The 18,277-nt window shown below is 37.0% G+C and overlaps 1 protein-coding gene across 5 annotated transcripts in view; it reads left to right on the top strand.

Moving 5' to 3' along the window:
- The window catches only part of LOC131434636 (5-hydroxytryptamine receptor-like), a 460,874-nt gene extending 447,439 nt beyond the window's left edge, over positions 1-13,435 (top strand). For 3 of the 5 annotated variants that reach the window (XM_058601566.1, XM_058601568.1, XM_058601567.1), the window contains one exon: positions 1,681-13,435. In XM_058601566.1, coding sequence (XP_058457549.1) covers positions 1,681-2,367 — 687 coding nt within the window. In that variant the 3' untranslated portion in view covers positions 2,368-13,435. The remainder of the gene's footprint in view (positions 1-1,680) is intronic. The other 2 variants (XM_058601570.1, XM_058601569.1) reach the window with 1 other exon arrangement.
- Positions 13,436-18,277: the final 4,842 nt, after the last annotated feature.

The raw sequence follows: 18,277 nt of genomic DNA, 5'->3' as shown, positions 1-18,277 counted from the left end.
TGATCCATGCTTCTGAGGGCGAGATATTCAATGAACAAGTTGAAAGACGGCGTTTTCAGCTAAGCAATTCTTCCTTCAGAAAAAAAGACTTTCCCAACCGCTAAAGTCAATGAATCATTCTGAAATTTTCACAGAATAATCTAAACTTATTTTCTAAAAGATTGTCAGTTAGGTTTTTTGATATTCGTCACCGTTTCTGCGAAAATCAGATTTGAAGCGTGAAAATAGCCCTCTAAATTACCCTAAAACACACTGGCCTCAGCCCTTAAGGATCAAGAGTAAACGAAATGAACTTGTGTTGGTAATTTGTGTATTACGTACATTGTATTTGGTACGTATGTCATAGATCTATGTATTCATATATAGAGTGCAAAGGGTTCATCAGAATGAAGTCACTCTGAAGTCACGATAGGTTTCAAACAATCTTTTTCAACAATAATGTAGGGTAACAGAGGTATTTTGGCCCACTTTAGGATTGATTTTATTTTGGCCCACTTTATAAAAATATCCACCAAATATTGTATTATATTTATAAACCCCTTCCGCAATAGGTAATTTAATGTGATTAGCTTCAAATTGATGCAAAATAAGTTACTTAATATCGATAAAATCCGATGAAATCGATAAAGTTTGTTAGGTGGGCCAAAATATATGAAGTGGCCAAAATACCTCTGTTACCCTATTCTCAAATAAATGTTAAGCCTGACATTTTGGATGAAATATCAGTTATGATCAATTTTTCACCAACGTTTGATGGAAAATTGCTTACATTTCATAAATGTAGATTTTATTTACCTATTAAAAAAGTTAGCAACACTGCTTCAATGCATTTATATTAGATTGCGCTACACAAAATAAACAAAACTAAATATTTTCTGTTACAAAAGCAGTTTTCCGGAAAAATTAAATTAAATAGAAGGTTCCTATTTTGCGGGATTACTTATAGACGGAACGTAAATCTTTATATCGCAATAATTTCTGCAAGAGGAAATCCTTATAAGGATGTGTTTGTTGCTAATCAAATGTGTTAGTGGAAATAAGCTGAAACTGAAATAATTTTTCTCGAGCAGTTTCAAGGAAAACGGAAGAGTTTTAGACTAAGATTCTCGCTTTTCTTGAATTGCAATTTTAAGCAGAATGAACTGATTGGTTCATTTTGCAGCCGTATGGAAGATTTATTGATTAAAATCCAGAAAAAAACGCCAGAATTAGTTTTTATGCACACATTGTTGCCATTACCTATACGCTTGCAAAGACTCTTACTCCTTAATCCATGAAGCAACTATATACAAAATATTAGTAATGAATGTGTGTGTACTGAACAATAGCCAATGCTCGTAATGCTACTGTACGTGCATGATTTGTAGTTAGCTAGCTGCATGTCTTTTCCATGTAAATTATTCTATCAACCTATTTGCATCAAACCAATACTATGATCGGTCATTTGACAAGAACAAAAAGTTCCCTGATTGAAGACTCCCTGTCAGAAGACCGATTCTTCAACTCATTTTCAACTATCCTACCTAACACCATCTCTTATTGCCGCTCATTGTATTTCTCTCATCACCTCATCATCCTCTCAAACTCATCACTTTCACACGCTGTGCTAAACAAACAACAACAAGCCTTCCTATGACATTCCACTTTAAGTGCGTATATATTGTATACGTGCCCCATTAGGCTGCTCAGACCCATCCTGAACCCTTGGCAAAAGCTTCATGTATGGCACTAACATCGATTGGTTTCCGCTGGAAGGTAACTGCAGCGCAGCAGAAGGCGATCGGAGGCCCGACGGCGAACGTTGTCGGTGGTTCCGGTGGCATCGCGGCGGCCGTAGTGGCCGTTATCGGTCGTCCGCTGCCGACGATCAGCGAAACAACGACGGCCTTTACCAACGTGTCGTCGGCGAACACCAGCCCGGAGAAGGCCAGCTTAGGCAACGGTATCGAGCGGGACCGGATCGAGGCGGATCCACCGACGGCGGACATTTCGACGGCCTACCCGTCAACGGGCGCTTCCTGTTCGTCGGTGAAACCATCGTTCATGAAGAAACGCTCCCAGGCTGCGACAGATTCCAAACGGGAACGGAAAGCAGCCAAAACGTTGGCGATCATAACCGGGGCGTTCGTGTGCTGCTGGCTGCCGTTCTTCATCATCGCCATCCTACTGCCAACGTGCACCGGTTGCGACATCAGCCCGATCGTGACCAGCGTGTGCCTGTGGTTGGGATACTTCAATTCCACGCTGAACCCAATCATCTACACCATCTTCAGTCCGGAGTTCCGTCATGCGTTCAAGCGGATACTGTGCGGTCGGAGGCACAGCCTCCGGCGGACGCGGAACATGGGCGTGCGACATATGCGGTAAGATTACTTTTCAGCTGGGGGTGTGGGTGTGGTGAAAGGGGCAATTGATTGTGATGTTTTGTATAAAAAAATAGGATAATTTGTATATACTAGGTAAAAAATCGAAACAATAGGTTAAACAATTGCCAGGGCGAGGGATACGATTGAATGTGGTTGCCAGACGTTGTAACGTTGCTAGTGAAATCATGGAACTCTTAAAATTCTTAAAAATTGATATATTTTTCAGTATTACATTGAATATCTAAACTTATTACCTTGTTAAGGGTGTGTTCACTCTAACACCAATCCAAGTCATATTTAAATGTTTTAAAAAATCGACTAATCGTTTCAATTTCTTATAGTTTCAGGTAGTTTTTGGTTGTAGGTCTGCGACTTCTGACCGAATACAATGTCTGCTTCAAATAAATAATTTAGTTTAAATCAAATAAATTATATATCAATATGGATCACTTTAACGAATTCAATGCTAATCGGAAAAGACATCACAGTAACACCATCTTGTGACAGAAAAGGCTATTAGTTCAGTCATGTTTAAAAGTTTGCGTTTAGCGTGCACCCAGAAGTGAAATGTCTAAAATAATTGAGCATGATGCCTACATAGAGGTGTGAACATTTTCATATTTAAAAGTGTTTTTTTCTGACGAAAGTAAATTTCGCCTATGAATGATGTAGAATTACGCTTTTTTAGACCTATCTTCTTCACTTTCAAGAGTTATGAAGTAGTATTTAACATTGCTCGTGAATGTTATGAATAGTGCTGAAAAGACGAAATCTATAGGCTGTGAAGATCACTTCTGATGTATAGAACAAAATTAAAATGAAATGAACGGTTACATTGATTGCGATATTTTTTTCATTGCGTTCATGATATTGAATTTAAATTAGCTGCACATTGGGCCGTATGAATAAAACTTAGCATGCTTGAATTTCGGTAGTAAATGCTACGTGTGGATCACGTTCCTGTCAAAACATGCTACAAACTGTAGCATTTACTACAAGTTTTCGGTAGGTAGCTCTAGAGGTTGCTACTCGTATGTTTGCTGATAAAGTGAAGTACAGAAATTAAAAAAGTGGCATTTTTACAGATGTAAGTACGTTTCTTGATTTGTGTATGCTTAGGCCAGCTTTTCCGGTTCTGTGTCGATACGGTATGCAGTAAATGCTTAAATTCGGCAGTAGCATTAACTACACACGGAAAGAAATTCGTTACTGCTGTCATGATTAGAAAATCATGAAACCAATCATTTTAACTTCTCATGAAACCATAAGCAATAAGTCTTCTCCCATGAAAATTAATCATGGTCCAAAAATGCGTTACTTGAGGAATGTATTTCTTATAAAGCTCGTAACTCCAATTTTATATCCGGATATCACTTTGAACCCTCTGCCTCACGTGATGCAATGGATTGTTTAATAGATTAATGGTTAAAAATTACAAATTGACATAATAAATTTTACATTTTGAATTAATATATCTGAATGTATTCTTCCGAGAGATAACGTAAACCGAAAAATAATTTCGACTGTAAATCAGGAGCGCCATCTAACGAAAATTAGATTTTTTTTGTTCAACCAGTTTGATTAATTTGTTTCATAGGTATAAGAACACAAGCTGTATTGATTCACCTAAATATTTCAAAAAAGACGATTTTTGAAGGATGTTTTGAAAACAAAAACGTGCTTAATCCACCTATCAGTGAGATGATACCTTTTTTTATCAATCCGCATGTGTTTTTTCATGAATATTCTTCGGTTTTCATGACATTATTTTAATGACCGTCGTTTTAAGCTGCAATTTGACATTTTAATCACTCATTACTCTATCTAAAAAGGTTACAATCGATTAAACTTTTCATGATATGTCGAAGTGAGTTCCACTTTAGAATTTACGGTAATTTAAGGTACTTCCAGAGCCGGTATTCAGGAACCAGCATAAACCAAACCGATTCGTATGGCCATATGACGAATAAATTGCAATAGTTTTGAGTCCAACTTTCAAGCTTTTCGGGATTATCATCTTCTATATCGGTTTGAATTTTAAAAATTCATCCTCCTGTAATTCCAGAATCGGAAGTCAGCATTGAATAAAATTAATTCATTTTGTGTGGGACTATAAGTTTATTTTAATTTGAATTTTTTTCTGAAATTCGATTTGGCTTTATTTGAGAAAACGATTGAGCTTTGAGAAACGATTCGATACTGGAGCCGGAATTCGAAAATCGGTGTAGCCGAAGTCAGACAAATTCACCTGATTAGTTTATATTTGTTTCAATATGTTTAAAAATCAGTATAGACATCTTTGAGAAATCGTAGTACGAGTTAAATTGTTGGGTGCCTTCCGAATCGAAAACTGAATACCACTAAAACTGAAATAAGTTTATATGGTTGTCGACTATTCAAATCAGCAAATCTTAGATGATTCTTAAATATCATTTGAATCTTAGATCGGTTCAGCCATCTACGAGGAAAATAAGTTACACAATTTACGAAATGTTTCACATATCATCCTGTAGTTCCGGAACCAGAAGTCGGATCCAAACATAATTCAGGAACCTTGTTTAGTAGCATACGAATTTTCATATGAATCTGAGTTTGTAGAAAACGGTTGAGTCATCTTCGAAAATAAGGTAAAAAATTGAGTGAAATTATTTACCACATACGCATTTGCTGATCTCGACGAACTGATTCAAATGGTGTATGGGTGTTTTGTTCTTCCAGCATTTATTGCTGTAAGCAGTTTAAATCAATATAATTATGAAATTGTTCAGAATTCGGAAGTATTGCCATCTTTCCAATATGTCATATTCGAACGATTATGTTGCCAAAAACGAACCGTGCTAAAATTGGTCCGAGGCAAAATGTCATGAAAAATAATGCTGTTCACAGTCTTTTTGGTACTTAGAAACTATTGTATGTAACAGTATAAACAATCGTGTTTTACGTTGCTCCCAAGCCTTTCTTTGCCATACAGGGCTCAGAACTTCTACTGCTGGAATATGGGGGAAAAGTCGCTTACACAAAAAATTCGATATCTCCGTTAAAAATGGACGGATTTTAACAATCTATGGCTTGTTGGATAGCTATTACCGTGCGGAATCTAAGTCTGAAAACATATTCTGTTTTTAAGGTCAATTGTGACAGATACTGTCAAAAATCTGAAAATTTTGACATAAAACTTCGTATAACTCAAAAAGTAAACATCCGATCTCAAAACGATTCAATAGCGTTCTGGGTGACGGGGAGACCTTTCATTTGCGACTAGTTTGATCAAAATCGGTCCAGCCATCTCTGAGATCTCGACCTCTTAGTTGACAACACACATACAGACACACACACAGACATTTGCTCAGTTCGTCGAGCTGAATCGATTGGTATATAAAAAAAGGTAAAAAGGAAAAATCCATTCGCGGTATTTGCAAGTATTTGATTCACACGTGTATTTTCATGCAGTTCGTTTATGTTTTCTAAATTCTGAAACAAAACATCAAATCTGAAGCAATGAACGCAAGTTAACACTTTATTTTAGGTGTCGTGGTTGTTCAAAAACATATATAAATTGTTGATGTTTCAGATTAAAAGAAATTCGTTGTGCTTTTCACTGTTTTGCTATTCAAATGTACATTATTTGAGATATTAGTTAAAATCATACAAACAATACGCCACACACTTCCTCACCATTCCATTTAATTTATATTTAGAATCTTCATATTTTGAAACATAACGCCTGAATTTATGTTGCATTGATCACCATCGTAGCAGAAACACGCCTGAAGTTATACCCAACAACGTCAAATGCATTACGCTAAATTTCAACGAAATCAGTTCAAATGGATCATGATCCAAGAACTTTTAATCATGGTGTATTATCATAACATGAAAATATACTATTATCCACAAATCATGACGTTTTGCTCATTTCTTGAATCGGAATTTTAGCCGTGCATGTTCGAACTTGTTTTCTATTCATACCAAACCCCGTTATACTCTGTGGACTTTGTTTTTGAGAAGATACTACAAACAACAGACTTTACTACATTTTATTCATACGGCCCAATATCTTTTCTCTCAGAGAAAGCTGGAATGTAAAAGAAAATTGTCGTTTTTATAAATTGTCTATAAATTAAAAGTGCATATACTAAGCAATCCACCCCTTGCTGTGAACTGTTTTGCGAATAGTTTAAACTTTTAGTCTAAATTTAAATTTTCGATATTTATTTTCTAAAAAGTATTTGAATTTCATTCAACAGACGAACCATTCAAAAATTCGACAAATAGAAAGTTTGTTTAAAACTGAAAAAATGTTGGTAAATAGTATGATAAGTGCAATACAGTGAGCAAAAGATTAAGTTATGCTAATTACTTTTACTTCAATTGATAGCTCTCGTTGAGGCGAATTACGGTTTATTCATATACTAAATTGTTTGGTTTTATTTTGTTTTGAAGCTTTTTTTATTTATTAAACAACCTGATATTGTACTGCCGGTGCACAGGACGCATAAGTGTAAGTGATATTGTACAGGGTCCGGCACTCGAAGTGTAACCAATTAAAAAGGCCATAAATTCAGTTTGGAAAATTACTTTTACTTAATTCAAAGTACAAAATGTGTAAAAATAATACAAAATTCAGAATCAATTCACTTTTGCTCGATATGACCACCTTTTGCCTTGACTTGATGACTTGAGAGAGCGAAGGAGTTGCTTCGTTTGGCCGAAAGCGGTCAATTTCCGAACATTGTATTTTCTGACGAGAAAATTTTTCCAATTGAGCTATTCGTAAACTGTCAAAACGATAGGGTTTACTTGACCGACCGTTCATACGAGAATTTGAGTCATCGATTGGCCACCAGGAGGCAGCACCCGCAACAGATAATGGTTTGGGCCGCTGTAACCGCAGATGGGCGCTCTCCAATCGTTTTCATCGAGCCTGGCGTCAAGGTAAATGCGACATATTCGCCCTTATTCTGAATAACGACGTATTGATTTTTCGATCGAATGTGGTTCTATCGAATCATAGCTACCTTTGATTTTGCTAGCGTTATGGGGAATACAAATGAAATACGAGCGAAAAAACGATACGACGTTATTCAGAATAAGGGCGATTATCGGGAAAGTATTCTGGAGGTTGCTTTGAAGCCGTGGGCAGACAAACATTTCGGTGGCAGACCATGGACGTTTCACCAGGACTCGGCACCGTCTCACAAAGCTCGAGTGAACCAAGAATGGCTGAAAAACAACGTTCCTAACTTCATCTCGTCGACACAATGGCTCTCGAATTCACCAGATGCGAATCCAATGGATTATTCTCTTTGGGCCATTTTGGAAGGCAAAGTCCGAACTAAAAGATACACCAGTCTCAAGGCGCTGAAAAAAGTTATTGTCCGCGAGTGGGCCAAAACACCTGCAAGTCACATTCGGCCAAACGAAGCAACTCCTTCGCTCTCTCAAGTCATCAAGTCAAGGCAAAAGGTGGTCATATCGAGCAAAAGTGAATTGATTCTGAATTTTGTATTATTTTTACACATTTTGTACATTGAATTAAGTAAAAGTAATTTTCCAAACTGAATTTATGGCCTTTTTAATTGGTTACACTTCGAGTGCCGGACCCTGTATATTTATATCACCGTAACCGTAATTTTTCAAATCAAGAAATTAACAGCTTATTTTTTTGGGCAGTGTATATCGAGCAATATTTCATATATTTGGAGTTGTTTGGTTCAGTGTACTGATTGGAAAAACTGTCATATGTGCATTAAAAAAAATTGTAGTGTATTAGTAACCTTTTTGCCACCGCACTTTACTGTGATGTCCCTCGTGAACCGCAAGGGTGATCCATATTGATATGTAGTATATTTGTTTTAATGCAATGGTTCTTTGGCGGATTCATAGTTCACGAATTGACTCATTGAGCTTGGCGCATGCTTTTATCGCACTCCTCCCGATCAGTCGTAGGCTTCACGGCGCTCTACTCTGTATAAGAGGGGTCTTCAATCAATTCGGTTCACGATATTGTCTTCCATCCGCACTTCGCCATAGATAGTTATTGAAAACCTGTGTACGAAACTGATAAGAAATTGAAGCGCAACGAAATGAAAAGTAATTAGATCGAGTCTGCAGATAAAACTATTTCGTGTTTAGATCAATGGACTTTCTTTTCACTGGACTAAAGCCTGTCCCAGTATGGACGCACTTTGATTTCGATGTAAATAATTCACAAGTGTTAGATATTCAAATTTTATTCGACAACAGAATATTATTCTCAACATTTGCTACTTAGCCATTGTAGACTAGCAGGCGCTCGTTCTTGCGAACGTTCCTCATTAAATTCCGTACAAACTTCTTGGCCACAAGTTCTGACACTTGTTTAAAATCTTTTTCGAACTGTTGAATGGTTTCAGCTGCTGAAACATGTTTTCTTATTCCTTCGTTAATGCCCAAAATTCCTCAATTGGTCGAAGTTGCGGGCAATTTGGTGGACTCATGTATTTTGGGACGAAAGTGACATTTTTGGTAGTATACCATTCTACCGTTGATTTCGAGTAGTGGCAAGAAGCAAGATCTAGCCAGAAGACAACAGGATCCTTGTGGCTTCGAATCATGGGTAGTTGTCGTTTTTGTAAACATTCCTTGATGTATATTTCGCTGTTCATTGACGCAGTGGTGATGAAGGGTTTCGAAATCTTACCGAAGCTACAAATTGCTTGCCAGACCATGGCTTTCTTACCAAATTTTTCGACTTCAATCGATTTCTCGGACGGGTTTACCACTTGCCCTTCGCGCACCGTATAATATTGTGGTTCCGGCAAGGATTTGTAATTGAGTTTCACGTAGGTTTCGTCGTCCATAATTATGCAGTTCAAATTTCCAGCAAGAATCGTATTGTACAGCTTTCGAACCCTCAGCCTGATCGATGCTTCTTGTTTCGGACAACGTTTTGGTTATTTCTGCTTCTTATAGGTTCGAAGATTCAAACGTTCTTTAGCACGAAAAACATTTGACTTCGAAGTGCCCACTTTTTTGGCCACATCCCGAACTGAAACCTCCTTCTTTTGCTCGAACGGCTTCAGTATACGTTTATCAAACTGAGGGTTAGCAGGACCTTTTTTTCGACCCGTTTTCGGTATATCCTCAAAGGTGGTATCCTCACCGAACTTCCTGATTGCATTTCGCACGGCTTTTTCACTTACTCGTTCCATTTTTGCTATCTTTCTCAGTGACAGTCCGCGTTCTGTGCACCATTTGTACACAATTTTTCGACGTTGTTCTGCTGAAAGTCCACGCATTTCGAAACAAACTAATGAAAACGAATAAACAACTGCACAAGTGGTTAGTGAAGAGTGTAAACAACAGGACGCAGCCATAAAAATTGACAGATTCTGAACCATTGCGAAATGGCAGCGGTTTTTGGTTGCGTCCATACTTTCTGGGACAGTCTTTACAAGCGAAAATTTCGCTGCGTGGCTGCGTCGAGTCGTCAAAGTACGGATAAAAATCCTTTTTCTTGCTAAATACTTGAATTTTCTCCGGACTAACACGATACAACGCGCTCACCCGTTGAGAGTTTCACCGGAATTCCGTCTCTGATTATAACAGGGCTTCTACTTGGTGAGACTAATCAGAACTAGTGATTAGCAATACGGTTCATTTCAATTAGCGGCTCTGAACCGAACGCTCTTTCGTAAGAGCCGGTTCAATTGAACGGCTCAATGGCTCTTTTTCAATAAACGTCAATATGGAGAAGCAGTTCGAGAGAGTGAGTGTGAGAGTCACGGAGATACGTGAGCGGTATTTGAGTGATCTAAAGTTGCGTTTCACATTCCATTTGAAAAAAAATATGTTTCTTCTCCTATTACAACAGAATTTTTCCGAAATTCACTGGAGAATAAATGTTCCTATGTATTTTTGACAGCTTCATTAGAAAACATCATCGTTTAAACAACAACGCAAGCTACAGTCGAACCGTCGTTAGAAGGCCACGGTTGTCAAATTTGGGCGCCAGCACGGATGAACCACGGTTCGCAGCTTGGCTATCTTTTCATGTTGAGAGCCAAGGCTCTTCTTGAGAGCCTCGGTTCAATTCTGAAGAGCCGTGGTTCGTTCGCTCATTGCTACGAGTCGGTTTAAATGAACGGCTCGTGAGCGCTTGCCTATCACTAATTTATTCTCTAGTTCGCTGCATTTGAAACCATTTACCATCTCTATTAACTACGTTGGCTTTAATGGATAAACATTAGGATCGTTGATTGTAGGTCGAGAAAAAATAAAATAGAAAAATTTTCCTGTGTGAATCAATATTAAAATTAATAATATGTTTATAATTCATTACGCCGAATTGCGCCGCCTTCGCCGCTGATATTTTCAGGAAATGGCGTCACCGATTCGCCGCCGCTGGTTAAAAAGACGCTTTAGCCGCAGATGTTGACAATTTTGATCGGCGCACAGGTCTATTCGAAACACGAAAGGCGTTAACGTAATCGGTGTACTATATCAATGTCATATGGCTGGTGCGGACTAATTTGTGATTTTTTTCAAGCATAACTGCAACGCTTCAAAACCACATTCCAATCGCATCCCTCCTCCATGAACAGTAGGCTGCGCCTAGCGGGAAAAAATGTGAACGCTTGCGAAACAGCAGTTAAAGGCTGTCAGTAGCCATTGTCCAATCCACTGGTGAATGTGGTAGTGTGGTTAATACTAGTGTGAGTTTGTCGAAGATACCCAGTGAATTTTGTCGAGCGCATGAATATATATTTGAAACGAAAAATCATACAATGCCTAGAGAACAGTAAGCATGTCATAAAACTGTTTATGAAAATACTCGACTCGTTATAGAACTGATTTTAGCTTTTTTGATAAGTTCTAAACTGATGAAGTTCTAAGCGCTTTTTCCGCAATGTATAATAATGGAACTGATGAATCTTTTTTTGTCAGTGTAAGATTGAACCCCACAATATCCGTATACACTACAGCGGTGTGCATAATAGAGACGTCAAATTGCTCAATGGGAATTTCTGTGACTGTCAGATACCAACCACCGTTCCGCGCTATCGTTTCTGCGAAACCGTTGCTTCCGGAAACTGAAACGAATCGATTGTTTGCTATGTTTGTATAAATACAGTACATTTAAATAGAACCCGTTCGGGGCAGCGAAACATCCGCTTGCAGAAATACATAATCAACCTTTTCAGTTGCATTCATCCGAAAATAAACAAGAAAAGAATCATCCATACGGACAATGCGGGTCACATTTTGAGAACAACGTAATCATTCAATAGCCAGGATTTGTATTGCAAAGTGTTCGGCGTTACACAGTTCCCGATAATTAACAGAACCAACCCGTTAGCGAAACCTTTTAGAGAGAAAAAACGGAGTAATTTGTAAACAATATAGTAGAAAGAGACTGGAAACAAGAAGAACTAATCATAACGAAAGAGAACTAACAGTTGTACAATCATTAACGTTAGAAATAAAAGCAAAAATGAACATATTTAATTAATAAATTATTCAAAAGCACATACTCATAGAGAAAAATATGACAAAACCAATTATAAGCCACAGAGAGTGTGGACATTGCAAACAGACAAGAAAATGAATATCTTAAATATTTTATTGACATAGCAAAAGTGCATGTTTATGCGTGTGTTGTTCGAAGCAAAAAAAAACTGGTCAGAGAAGACGAATAAAAACACCATTCTAACGAAAGCGCCTGAAACCCTTTTTCGAAATTTTGTAAAATTTTCCAAACTCTGATTGACAGAGCGATGAAGTACCCTATTTCAGTTGTTCCGTGCTATGTCAACGGGGAGCCAGATTGAAAAAAAGTGAAACTTTTCGTTCCTTCAACTCCAGCTTTTTTGCAGGATACATCAAAACTTCTAAACTCAGGATGTCATGGCGGCAAACCCTCGTAGTTCCGTGCTCTGGCAAGCGATAGATCGATGGCATTGGTTTGCACATAGTTTCACTATATTGAGCCCTTTAAACCTTCGAAATCATTGCCACGAATCTTTTGATGCCCAATCACATGATTTCGGCGGTTTTAAATATAATACGTTGTGGAAACCTTGCCCGGTGTCGACGAAAATTGTTTGGAAATTGTGAAGCTTATTCAAAAGAGCACATATTTCGGCGGAAACGTGAGATTTTCAAATTATGCTAGAAATATATAGGTAATTTAGAAACTTAAAAGCTTGTAAAGTTGACATTCGTCATAGTTGAAAATTGTAGTTTGAGAAAGAACTAAACTGTGCACAATACCTAGACGATTTTTTGTTTAAATCGGCTTTAGTTTTCCTTTTTTTGTTCCAACATTTACTGCAGAGTCTCAATTAAATTTTCCCATCCAATAAAAGCTGTAATAAAAGTAATTTCTCTTTTGAGTAATTTTCGAATCAGAACTATCGGTGCCCGACCAAACGGAACTAAGAGGCTTCTACCCACCCCACAGTAATCTCCCTTCGTCCCTGAAAAGCTTTTAGTGGACGTTCTGGAACTGAAGAAATTAGCAAAGGACGACTGACTACCTATAAGCTTGATTCGAAACGAATGAAGAAACAATTCCAAACTTGACTGCGGAGGGTAACTTCCGAACTGTTGTAAATTCCGTCTCCCTTCAATCCGAATATCGTTGTGGCGGCACGTCGATGCTGCTATTGTTAAAATTGATGTTGACGTGGTGTTAGGAGGATAGCAACATCCATTGAATGGATGCACTGACAATGAGCAAACATTGACATAAATTAGAAGTAATAAACTATATTGAAATGTTCGAACGAAATCAAAACAAACAAAAAACAGTTGTATTTGTGTACGGTAGTGATATTGTTTTTAATGGTCATTCAAACTATGAAGCAAAAGGATGCCGCTTTTGAACCCTTGTGCACCTTGTATGTAATGATTGTGATAGTAATACCGAGAGGATGAAATCAAAACAAACAAAAATAGCATTACATAAAAACAAACACGTATATTTATGGCTGTTCCCATCTCGCATCTTTAATGTACAAAAATTCAATGAACGCATTTTACGAGAAAATAAACGAAGGATCGATGGTTATTGTTCACACTGATTACGTACAAAAGCGGATACAGTTTGATTTTATTATCACTGGCCCTGCGGAAAGACGGCAATAATGCGGAGCAAATGACCGTTCCGAGCGACCGCCCGCATCTTTTAAAACCTATTAAACTTAAAATGTAGGTCGAGTGCAACTTTGCACTGGTCGAGAACTAAAGGGTGCACCCGATAGAAATGGTGCACACTTTCCATCGGTTTGTATTCAATAAGTTTATTCCTTAATGAATATTGATTCAGCACAGGATGGCTAAAATTCGTTGATATTTTTTTTCCAGCTACATAGAGTTACAGAAATCACATTATCGAGTTGAATGATCTATTTTGTTTTTTTTATCTCAAATAGTTTTGTCATAATTTGAAGCTGAATTCACATACAAAACATATACGGTGATTCTAAATTTTTAATACTGATGATAGCAAATTGACGAACTTGATGGTGATGGTTGCAACAGGTTAGTATGTATATTTATTAAGGATCAAATGTAAACCATATTAGTGATTAGTTAGTGATATACAGTAAAAAGTTACGAAATTTACGCAATTTCACATATGACTTAGTTCATACACATTCAAAACCAATTCTCGAGCCCGGTAAAGTAAAATGCCGAGACCAGAGCTGCAAATTGTCAGTCATGTCAAATGACCTTGACAGACTGACTAAAATCATCGTCAACTGTAATCGGTACGGTCAAAGTGTCTGTCAAATGAGATACTCGATCGTTCAATGACCAAGAAGAAGTATACTCAGTCAAAGACAGGTGACGCATTTTGTTCTCTCTCTCATTCTCCTATTCCCTGTTGAAGTAAAAAAATTCCATGAGAGTACTAACATAAACATAAATTGATAAAGTTAATTGTTCTTTGTAAAAAGTCATCGGATTTCGGAGTTTATTGGTGTACATGAATTTAATTCAATGTTTATGCTGCTTGATTAATATTTAGTCACATCGTAATCAAGCAGTGACAGGAGAAACGAAGATAATATCAATCGCATCGGCAATAAATGAGCGTCCTGGTGAGTATAATATCAAGAGAATTTAAGTTATGACAGATCGGCTCTCAGACACTCAATATAAGATGATTGGTAGAGCCTGGTTGGCAGCAGTCCAGTGACATAAACTTTCCAATCTTCGTCGTGCAAAGTTGCTCGTTTAAGTGACATTTAGCAGCTCTGGCCGAGACAGATCGGAATCACACAATTTTGCTGATTGCTCAGTAATCAATATTATGATATGTTTACGTTTCGTCTTTGACTCATCAGTGCATAGCAGTTCAAACTGAACGGCTTTATGCTAAACTCGGCAGTTCAATTTGAACCGCTAAGCAGACGTAAAGTTTCTGCTACTTACAGAACACTTGTTTTCTTTGCATCGAAATGCAATGTCTATACTGACGTGCCGAACGAAAACGTGTTTTCGACTTTTTCTGGCCGATGCAGGTTTGGTCATTCAGGGGTTAGCCAAATTTTGTGCTAGGGCACATAACCGATTTTTATATGTTTACGTTTCGTCTTCGACTCATCAGTGCATAGCAGTTCAAACTGAACTGCTTTATGCTAAACTCGGCAGTTCAAATTGAACCTGCATCGGCCAGAAAAAGTCGAAAACACGTTTTCGTTCGGCACGTCAGTATAGACATTGCATTTCGATGCAAAGAAAACAAGTGTTCTGTAATTAGCAGAAACTTTACGTCTGCTTAGCGGTTCAAAATGAACTGCCGAGTTTAGCATAAAGCAGTTCAATTTGAACTGCTATGCACTGATGAGTCAAAGACGAAACGTAAACATTTCAAAATCGGTTATGTGCCCTAGCACAAAATTTGGCTAACCCCTGAATGAATCAATATGATGTTTTTCGAGATTCCGAGATTTGGAAAAATCTTGTGCTGAACACATCTATGATTAATAATTAACCCGAAATAAGCGAATGTGTTTGCGGAAATTTTAAAGTATGTGTTAGCTTTTTTCCACCCCACTCCCCCACACCAAAAAGCTTCAATTTGAAGCCCCCGGGTAGTGGACGCAACTATTCTCAGCGGAAAACAAGAAACAAATAAACACTGGCAATAATAATACTAGAAATACAAATTTAATTTTGATACAAAGTCCGCAGAGATTCTATTTATTCATGGTTTGATGTGCAATTTATTAAAGTGGAGTCCCAGTGGAAAAGATTTCCTTTTAAGGGATCCACAATTTAATTACTACGCTATGTTGGAAAGAGAGTACAAATATATTAGGTAATTAGTCATTAATATGAAATACTGTTGACGATAAACACATTACATTATAAAACAAAAAACTACATTAGCTAAATATCTCGTTCAGTCTGTTCTTAAAATGGTACTTTAGTCTAGCCGCAAATGTGGCACGATTGTTTATTCCTCGTATATCAGGCGGAAGTGCTTTATATTTAGTTGGACCAACAAAAAGGATCCGTCATTGACCAAGGCTTGTAACTGCTCGAACACGAAACAAGTTTTTGTCGAAATTCGGCTAGACAACTGTCATTTACGTTTTACATTTTCACTTGGCACTACGCAATTATTTTCTTAAGAAACTTTAACCACATGTCAACTAACATATTCGACAATCGACGGTTGAGCCAAATTGCATATTTTACAATTGTACATCCTCGAAAAACTTAAGTAATGTAATATATGTTTTTGTGTTTATATTGAAATAAAATGAAATCTTGATTCCTAATTGAATGCTTACAATTCTGAAGGCTCAGTAATTCAGAAATTTCACATTGTTGCTTTTGCCGAACATTCAGTGAAGGTTATGCCGAACAGACAGTTTCGGGAATAACTGACGTTTGTTAAATTTGAAATTGCTGGCAGTGCACAATTTTATCTTTTGCCGAGATGATGTCAATGCAAACATCGCAATTATTTTGCCAAAATTCAGCGAAAAAAAAAATGATTGTGTAAAAACGTGATTCGTGCACACTTAAATTTTATTGCTGAATCTCGGCAGATAAATGTCAAGATTTCCCCAGCCGAGTACCCGATAATCATCTCGGCAAAACGTTGAATTACTTTCTTTTGAATACAGTTCCGTTTAATTATTAGTTCTGAACTTTTCTGCAGCAATTTTGTTGTAAGCTCGGTAAATGAGATCAATACAATTGAATGAAACGCCAAGTCATCAGTAGAGTAGAATATATTTCGCTTCATTATTATATGGAATAATTATCACAAAACTTTAACTGTACATAAGTAATTGAAGCATAGAGATCTTGTTTATTTCTAGAACACAAGGCCATCAACACTATTAACATTTTGTAATTTTTTTTGCCCACCACACTCCCCCACACCAAAGAGCTTCAATTTGTGAAGCACCCGGTAGTGGACGCAAACTAAAAAAAAATAATCAAAAAAAATAATAATCTGGCAAAATACTACTAAAAGAAAGTCTTACGTTACAATACGCTGAGATGTTTGTATTTTCATGGTGTGCAATTAAACTTTATTAATAAATATTGCGGAATCCCAGTGGAATTGATTTCCTTTTAAGGGATCCACAATGATACAGGCTAACTAAAAAAAAATTATACAAGAATGAATTACTGTTGACAGTTTGTAAAACAAGGAATAAATTAAGGAACTACATTAATTAAATATCTCGTTCAGTCTATGCTTAAAATGAACATTTATCATTATTATCATTGATTTGATTTCCAAAGTTGATGCTATGGATTTTGAATATAAATAATATTCATAGGTATGGTAATATTTCCATTGACAAGTTTTTCTTCACAAGACTAACAAAAAGGTTGTGGAATTATCCTGCGGAAAATGTTATTGTTTACTCTGTCCATGTAGATACGAACAGAAATTTTCCTCAGTTACAGTGACGTAAAGTGACAGTAACTTAGAACATCGGACGACTCGTACTCGAAGCTTACGATTACTTTTCGAACAAGATTGACGTTTACATTGTGTCTTGCTTAGTGATCTTCTAACCATATATTCGTTTTCAAATTGTTTGTTCATTTACCCTGGAACTCCTTGGCAACTAGTACCTAGTGATTCACAGAAAAGAGACCAGCGATGACATTGTTACGGTTTCACTGCGAAACGGTTACGACCACTTTTGTTGATTGAATTGAAAAAAGACTTTTTTGGTAATTTTTTTTAATAAATACGTTTATTTCATAGGCAATATACATAAGTTTTTCTTCGCCGTGGCATCCACAATACATAGTACTTTAAACCTAACACATTTCGAATATCATATTAGTATGTGGGTATTCATTAGTTAATCTGAACACTCTTTTTATCAAACGAGTTGCTATTATAAATTACATTAAATGAAAAACATTTATTTTGTACATGATCTTATAACTATTTCAGGTTTGTTTGTATCAGTTCACCACTTATATTCAATATCCTATAGTTGGCTATTGGTTGAACTCATGGAAGAGAAAACAGTCTAACATAAAATAAAATTTAAATTGGAACTCCGATGGATTTAATGAAATGATAAATAAAGTTTCATGTAAGGAAGGTCACGACAAGCAAGAATGTCGCGAACTGGGACATTGAATAGTTTACCTTGGGTACGCAAGGAATTTATTAGTTGAGATATGACATCGCGATACTCCACGCATGTCCAAACGACATGATCAATATCGCAATAACCTTCGCAACAAGCACAATGATTAGTCTCGAAAAGTCCAATTCGAAGGAGATGTGCATCTAACGTGTAGTGATTGGACATGAGTCTGGACATCACACGAATGAAGTCCGTACGCACATCCAGTCCCCTGAACCATACCTTTGTCGATATATTAGGAATAATTGAGTGCATCCACCGACCCAGATCATCTTCATC

Source organism: Malaya genurostris, chromosome 3 (assembly GCF_030247185.1).
Source record: "Malaya genurostris strain Urasoe2022 chromosome 3, Malgen_1.1, whole genome shotgun sequence".
Taxonomy (NCBI): Eukaryota; Metazoa; Arthropoda; class Insecta; order Diptera; family Culicidae; genus Malaya; species Malaya genurostris.
This window is presented reverse-complemented; position numbering and strand designations above follow the sequence as displayed.